Here is an 8138-nt window from a genome sequence, read left to right as displayed (position 1 = left end):
AAAAAAAAAAAAAAAAGAGATGGGGTCTCGCTCTTGCTAAGGCTGGTCTCAAACTCCTGAGCTCAGGGAATCCGCCCTCCTTGGCCTCCCAGAGTGCTAGGATTACAGGGATGAGCCACCAGCCCTATCACCATCTTTGAAATGACTTTTATTTGTACTTTTCCTTAGAAATTGAAATTGGGCCAAAGACAAGGACTGTCCATAAACTAATGTTGAAAAAGTCTTCTGATGCAGTGGACAATAGCAACTGGGAAAGAGTGAAAAGAGTACTTTCCCCCCTGTATTTTATGGCTTCTGTGGAGGACATTTTCTCCCTGAAGAATCTCTTGCTCATTTGAAGACAGAATAAGGAAATCCAGGACTAGCAGAGCAATAAAAGCAACTCTGTATAAAGAAAACAAAAAATGCAGTTCACAAGACACTTTTGCAGTGATGTGCAGAGGAGGAAGACTAGGCAGTACTAAAGTGTAAATGGATATAAAATTGTCCACTGTTCCAAGGCTGCTAAGCTCTAACAAGTTCAGTTTCTCAAAGTAAGAGTTGACTTTCAGCAGAGAGTACCATTTAGGTTATCTGGCATACAAGAATGTTCTATTCTCTCAAGAGTGTTTGACTGTCTGATGAAAAGGGTGGTTGTGTATGAAATGCACCTCAGGAGGAGGAGGAGGAAATGACATGTTCATGTAAATGAAATACAACTGCAAATTAAAGTGTCACCCTGTTAAAAAAAATCATTTTTTATTTAATTGGCTCCCAAGAAAAAATGTCACACAGAAGTGTATATCTCGGGGAAAGTTAAACTGTGAGATGTTACAAGTGAATCTGGATTCAAGGAAGTCCTTGGTGGTGGTGGGGAATTATAAAAGATTGCCTCAATAAAAGTATTCTGATGCTGCAAAGCTAGGCTCATAAATCTCTGCTGTGTTACATGCCAGGGGGGCCAGAAGAGATTAACAAATATTACCTCATTTGTTCTTTACTGTCTCTCTCTATCCAATCAGTGATATGCTAGCTACCTCATCTCGGGGGGAAGCCTGCTTTTGAAATGTTTTATTAAGAAGAAGGTCATATATGAAGGAGTTTTCTCTCAGAAAGCACTACTTACTGCCAAGACATCCAGGGACTGAAATGCTACTGACTTTTCTGTGTTAATTGTATCCTCCCATTTTTCACTTTTATTTTCCCACATTTTTATGAAAACTCATCTGTCTCTTTACATTGTGAGCCTACTGGAAGAGTGTATATGCACACCTACTTGCCTCACTGTTGGCACTAAATAAATGTAAAGTAATAATGAGAGGGGCTGATGAATAAGATTATATTTCCATGCAGCATTGTTCCCTGAGAAACATGCCTGGTTTCTCTTTGAGACAAAGACTTGCCAGATGGGATTCTTCCTCTTCTCCCTCTCTTACTAATCCCAGTATTATTTTTTGTTCTGCAATGGAAACATGTAGATAAGTAATATGATGTGCTCCCTTTGTCTTCTCATTTGCCAGGGGCCGTGATCGGTGATGGACAGTCTGCTGTGGCCAGTAACATTGCCAATACAACCTACCGGCTCCAGTGGTGGGACTTCACTAAGTTTGATCTCCCAGAAATCAGTAATGGTAAGCCTATGTAGTACGGGGGTACTAGTGGAAGGCTTATATTTAATGGTGAGCCAGAACTCAAAAATTTACATAGTATTGCTCTGGATTTTTCGTCATCTTGTTGAGCAGTTGATAGCCACATGCCATTTCTGTATATCTTCTATAACTTTCAGTTAAGTGATCCAGCAAACAAGTCTTCCGTGCCCACCCTGAGGAGCAAACAACTGAGGGAGACACACAAAAAAGATGTCTCTGCCTTGAAGAGTTTGTGGACTAATAGTTCATTGGCCAAAAGCTAAAAGTTCAGGGGAAACTGAGAGGAGGAGAAAGAGAAGGGAGTATAGGAATTGAGAGCCTTCAAGAAAGACTGGTCTTGGCATCTGTGGCTCAAGTGGCTAAGGCGCCAGCCACATACACCTGAGCTGGCGGGTTCAAATCCAGCCCGGGCCCACCAAACAACAATGATGGCTGCAACCAAAAAATAGCCAGGCATTGTGGTGGGCACCTGTAGTCCCAGCTACTTGGGAGGCAGAGGCAGGAGACTCGCTTGAGCCCAAGAGTTGGAGGTTGCTGTGAGCTGTGATACTATGGCACTCTACCCAGGGTGACAGCTTGAGGCTCTGTCTCAAAATAAAAAGAAAGACTGTAATGATGTTCATTAAACTCATTGATTAGTCCAGAGCTGAAGGGACTGAAGTGAGTGGTGTGGTTGATAACCTGATTTATAGATATGTCTGTCTAACAATTCAATTTCCTTGTTTCTAAAGAAGTCTGCAATCCCTTGTCCCAGTTCTATTGGAATCACATTGTTTAGACATTTCACTTTTCTATCTAATGAAGGACCCTTTCTTACAGATTCCTAAGAATAGTAGTTCGGCCTCTGCTTGAATACCTTTGGTAGTAGACCACACTGTCTGCCAAGATGACCTCACCATCACAGCTAAATTTCTGTTAAAATGTTCTTGTTCTGAGCCACCATTTCCCTTGCTATTAATTTCTCTCCTTGGTCCTAATTCTATCTCCGTAGAGCAAGTCCAGTGGTAGTCTTCCAACTATTGGAAGATCAGTGGAGATAACTGCCATTTCCTTTTAAATCTTTCTTTTTAGGCAAACCTTCCTTAGATTCCTTTTACAGATCTGGTTTCCAAATTCTTGATAGTTCTGCCCATCTTCCCTTTTAACTTTGATGGGGCCAGACCAACTAGAAAACTAGATGTAAGCTGTCTCATATGTAGTACAGTAATGCTTTGGACAGTATTAGTTCAGCCTATGATTTCAGCAACTTTTTCAGAAGCCACTATTGAGTTTTTGGTTACTTAAAATTCCTTGATAATTGTTATTAAACCAGGATTCAGCTATCCGGTACTTACTTGTATAGCTTAAATATTTTAAAGACCAAAGCAAGTTTGTATTTGTTTCTGTTAAATTTTATCTTAATGTCAATTTCCTCTCAATATTTATTTGAACTGGCGCGGCGCCTGTGGCTCAAGTGGCTAAGGCGCCAGCCACATACACCTAAGGTGGCGGGTTCGAATCCAGCCTGGACCCGCCAAAACAACAATGACGGCTGCAACCAAAAAATGGCCAGGCATTGTGGCAGGCGTCTGTGGTCCCAGCTACTTGGGAGGCTGAGGCAGGAGACTTGCTTGAGCCCAGGAGTTGGAGGTTGCTGTGAGTTGTGATGCCACAACACTCTACCCAGGGGATACCTTGAGGTTCTGTCTCAAAAAAAAAAAAAAAATTATTTGAACTTAGATTTAATCCTTCTCTCTCAATCTTGCATCGTCTACTAGTTTGATAATGCTTTCTCCTGCTGGGCTTGGTGGCTCACACCTATAATCCTAGCACTGTGAGAGGTGGAGATGGGTGGATTGACTGAGCTGATACTGTCCAAAGCATTAATGTACTACATACGAGACAGCTTACATCTAGAGTTTTCAAGTCGGTTCTGGCCCCCTCAAAGTTAAAAAGGAAGATGGGCAGAACTGTCGAGAGTTCAAAAGCAGCCTGAGCAAGAGTGAAACTCTGTCTCTAAAAATGGCCAGGCATTGTGGTGGGTGCCTGTATTCTCAGCTACTTAGGAGAGGAGAGTGAAGCAAGAGAATCACTTGAGCCCGAGAGTTTGAGGTTGCTGTAAGTTATGATGTCACGGCACTCTACTGAGGATGACAAAGTGAGACTCTGTCTCAAAAAAAAAAAGAAAGAAAGAAAAAGTGCTTTATCTGACTTCTTTCAGATTGTTAGCAAAAATGGTGAATTAGGACATTGCACCAAGCCTTGTGGTATGTTACTATGGACTTCCTTTCTGTTAATTTTGGTTCATGAATTAGAATCTTGGGCTTGGTTTTTCTCATCTAAAGTCTACCCTGTTTCTGTCTTATCTGTAGGGTATTTAAGTGTTTGTCAGATGCCTTAAAATAATTAAGATATTCTCTGTCTGTAGCATTTCCTGACATACCAGTCTTGGTCTCTTTATCAGACAAGGAAAGTAAGGTTAATTTTTCATGTCATCTTCTTAGTGAAACTTTAGTAGCAATCATTCATTTCTTTCTAAGTGTTTATAAGCCCACATATCCAATAATCTATTCTTTAATTCTGCTGGAAATCAACTGCAGTCTACCTTTCCCCTCTTTGAAATCCAAGTTTGCTTATTTATCTCTAGATTTCTGTCCCAGATCTTATTGGCCATACTTTACTTAAAATGATTTAGTTTTGTTACTATGTTATTTTGTTTCTCTTACTATCATCTAAAATAGATAATACATTCACCATTCAAAAACTTTAAAAATGTAAAAATATGCTCAGCGCCTGTGGCTCAAGTGGCTAAGGCGCCAGCCACATACACCTGAGCTGGCGGGGTTCGAATCTAGCCCGGGCCCGCCAAACAGCAATGATGGCTGCAACCAAAAAATAGCCAGGCATTGTGGCAGGCACCTGTGGTCCCAGCCACTTGGAGACTGAGGCAGGAGACTCGCTTGAGCCCAGGAGTTGGAGATTGCTGTGAGCTGTGATTCCACAGCACTCTACCCAGGGGGACAGCTTGAGGCTCTGTCTCAAAAAAAAAAAAAAGTAAAAATATACAGTAAGAATCCTCCCAGTCATGCTCCTAGTCACCCACTGCTCCTCCTCACCCACTGCTCCTCCCCATAGGCAATGGCTGTTAGCAATTTCTTCTGTGTCTTTTCAAGGATATTGAACAAGCAAATGCAAATTTAGTTTTTTCCTCTTATTTAACCTGAATGCATACTCTTTATACACTTTATTTCCTTTGCAGTCTGTCTCAGTGATATGTCTATGCACACACACACACACCAGTATATAGTTTACTTGTTTTTTTTGAGACAGAGTCTCAAGCTGTCTCCCTGGATAGAGTGCCATGGAGTCACAGCTCACAGCAACCTCAAACTCTTGGGCTTAAGTGATTCTCTTGCCTCAGCCTTCCAAATAGGTGGGATTATAGGCATCCGCCTCAACACCTGGCTATTTTTTGGTTGTAGTTGTCATTATTGTTTGGCAGACCCAGGCTGGATTCAAACCTGCCAGCTCCGTTGTATATGGCTGGCACCTTAGCTGCTTGAGCTACAGGCGCTAAGCCTGTTCTTTTTTTTTTACTAACTACCTACTATTGCATTGTATGACTATATCATAATTTTTTTTTTTGGAAACAGAATCTCACTCTGTAGCCTTGGGATTGAGTACCATGGTATCATAGCTCACAGCAACCTCAAACCCTTGGGTTTGAGCAAACCTCTTGCCTCAGCCTCCTGAGTAGCTGGTACTACAGGCCTGGCCACTATGTCCAGCTAATTTTTCTATTTTTAGTAGAGGGGGGTCTTATTTTTGCTCAGGCAGTCTCGAACTTGTGTGTTCAAGCAATCCACCTGTCTTGGCCTCCCAGAGTACTAAGATTATAGGTGTGAGCCATGGTGCCCAACCAATATCATAATTGTTTAACCAGTATCCTATGAAAGACTTTTAAGTTGTTTTTTAATGTTTTGCTCTTTAATCTGCAGCAATTTTTTTTGTTTTGCTATGTACAAGTGTAGCTAAGAAATGGAATTGCAAGGAAAAAGAATGTGTGCATTTTATTTTTTGTAGTTTTTGGTAGCTGTTACTATACCACACTCTGTACAGGTTGTCCCAATTTATTAATATATTCCCACCTTCACTTCATGAGCATACCTGATTCCCTAAAGTCTCTCACTGATAGATTATGCTATCAAATGTTTTAATATTTGCAAATCTGATAGGTAAAAAGTAGCATGTGAGTATTTTAAATCTGTATTTCTCATGTCACAAACGAAGTTTGGTGCCTTTTCATATATGTAGCCATTTGTGTTGCTTTTTCTTGAGTTGTCTGTGTGCTTCACCCATTTCTCTGTTGTGCTACCGGTCTTTTCCTTCACAGTTCTGCAGAAGCTCTTTAGAAATCAGAAAATTAACTTATAAAAGGAGTTTCCTACTTGTCATTTGTCTTTTGACTTTGCTGAAGGTTATTTTTGTCATAGAACATATTTTAAGTGTCAAAATTATACAACTTTCCTTTTATGGTTCCTAGGTTTTGTGTCATCATTAGGAAGATCACTTAGAACTTTTGTATTTTTGTTTTTTATATTTCAGTCTTTGCTTCACTAGGAAATTGAACTTGGTCCCAAATAAGCAAAGTATGATCTAACTAACATTTCTCCCATATGACTATTAGGTTGTCCCAACTAATAAATAATGCATTTGTCTCTATTGATTTGGGGGGTCATTTTCATCATATTATTAATTTCTTGTGTATTTTAGATATATTTCTGGACTTTTGGACTGTCCTGTTCCAGTGATTTGTCTGATTATTATTGTTATTATTATTATTATTTTTTGAGACAGAGTCTCACTGTGTCTCCCTTAGTAGAGTGCTGTGGCGTCACAGCTCACAGCAACCTCAAACTCTTGGGATTAAGCAATTCTCTTGCGCTTAAGCAATTCTCTTGCCTCAGTTTCCCAGGTAGCTGGGACTATAGGTACTCACCACAACACCGGGCTATGTTGTTATTGTTGTCATTTTTGTTTTTAGCAGGCTTAGGCCGGGTTCGAACCCCACATACCCGGTATTTGTGGCCTGTACCCTAATCACTGAACTACAGGGACTGAGCCTGTCTGATTATTCATGTGAAAGTTCCACATGGGTTTAATTTTTGAGACTTTATATTGTTACTTTTTCTTTCTTTCTTTTTTTTTTTCTTTTCTTAGCTTCCCGTTGAGGAATTGATACTTTTTTTTTTTTTTGAGACAGAGTCTCACCATGTCACCCTCGGTAAAGTGCTGTGGTGTCACAGCTCACAGCAACCTCAAATTCTTGGGCTTAAGTGATTCTCTTGCCTCAGCCTCCCAAGTCACTGGGACTATAGGCGCCTACCACAATGCCGGACTATTTTTTTGTTGCAGTTGTTGTTGTTTAGCTGGCCTGGGCCAGCCTTGGTGCATGTGCTGTGGGCACTGAGCCACGTTATTATTTTTTAATTCAAAATGTTCTGCCTAATTTGTATTTTTCCTATATTAACATTAAAACCACCTTCCTATTACCCCTCTAATTCTATTAATATAATTATTCCAGTTGCCTAAGAATATGATATAATTTTCATGTTCTCCAGGTCTCTCTTGTATTCTTTGGAATGTTTTAAAGTCTTCTTCACGTAGATCCTAAACATTTCTTAAGTTTATTGGTATTAAGTTTATTTTTAAAATTGTACTATCTTACTAAATTTGTTTACTGATTATAGTAGCTACTCAGTTAAGTCTCATGGATTATTTTAGGTATGTTATCTATGGAAATAATAATTTCACCTCCTCCATTCCATTTTTAGACAGAATCTCTCTTTTTTGCTTGGGCTGGTTTCAAACCTGTGAGCTCAAGCTATACACATGCCTCAGCCTCCCAGAGTGCCAGGATTATAGACATGAGCCACTACACCTGGCCAATTTTTACAGTTTCAATTTCTTTCTCTTTCTAAATGTATTGACTGTTTCCATCATAATAATGTTAAATAGTAGGGTTAGTAGTAAGCATTTCTTTTTATTTTTTATTTTTTTAAGACAGAACCTCAAGCTGTCACCCTGGGTAGAGTGCTGTGGCATCACAGCTCACAGCAACCTCCAACTCCTGGGCTCAAGCGAGTCTCCTACCTCTGCCTCCCAAGTAGCTGGGACCACAGGCACCCACCACAACTCCTGGCTATTTTTTGGTTGCAGCCATCATTGTTGTTTTGGTGGGCCCAGGCTGGATTCGAACCCGCCACCTTAGGTGTATGTAGTCGGCGCCTTAGCCACTTGAGCCGCAGGCGCCGAGCCAGTACATGAACTCTTAAGCTACACTCACCAGGCTCAAATCTCAGCTTAGACATCTTCTAGCAGTGTGATTATGTTTAATTAATTTCCCTATGCCTTAATTTCCTTACCTATAAAGTAAAATTTATAATAGTGTGAACTCTTGTTAGTTAGATTAGTTAAACTCACCCTTCTTCCTCATTTAAATCTTCTTTTTTTTTTTTTTTTTTTTTTTGA

General features: G+C 40.1%; 2 protein-coding genes across 2 annotated transcripts in view; one reads left to right on the top strand and one right to left on the bottom strand.

The window, feature by feature from the left end:
• The window catches only part of AMBRA1 (autophagy and beclin 1 regulator 1), a 239126-nt gene that overhangs the window by 168622 nt on the left and 62366 nt on the right, over positions 1-8138 (top strand). The window contains 1 exon segment of the mRNA XM_012803007.2: positions 1500-1610. Coding sequence (XP_012658461.1) covers positions 1500-1610 — 111 coding nt within the window.
• Positions 1896-8138, bottom strand: part of LOC105888150 (serine/threonine-protein kinase VRK2-like) — a 12721-nt gene continuing 6478 nt past the window's right edge. Inside the window, exon 2 of the mRNA XM_012812621.1 lies at positions 1896-1905. Within this exon, the coding sequence (XP_012668075.1) occupies positions 1896-1905 (10 nt within the window). The remainder of the gene's footprint in view (positions 1906-8138) is intronic.

Source organism: Otolemur garnettii, unplaced genomic scaffold (assembly GCF_000181295.1).
Source record: "Otolemur garnettii isolate 467f Iridium unplaced genomic scaffold, OtoGar3 scaffold00001, whole genome shotgun sequence".
NCBI lineage: Eukaryota > Metazoa > Chordata > Mammalia > Primates > Galagidae > Otolemur > Otolemur garnettii.
This window is presented reverse-complemented; position numbering and strand designations above follow the sequence as displayed.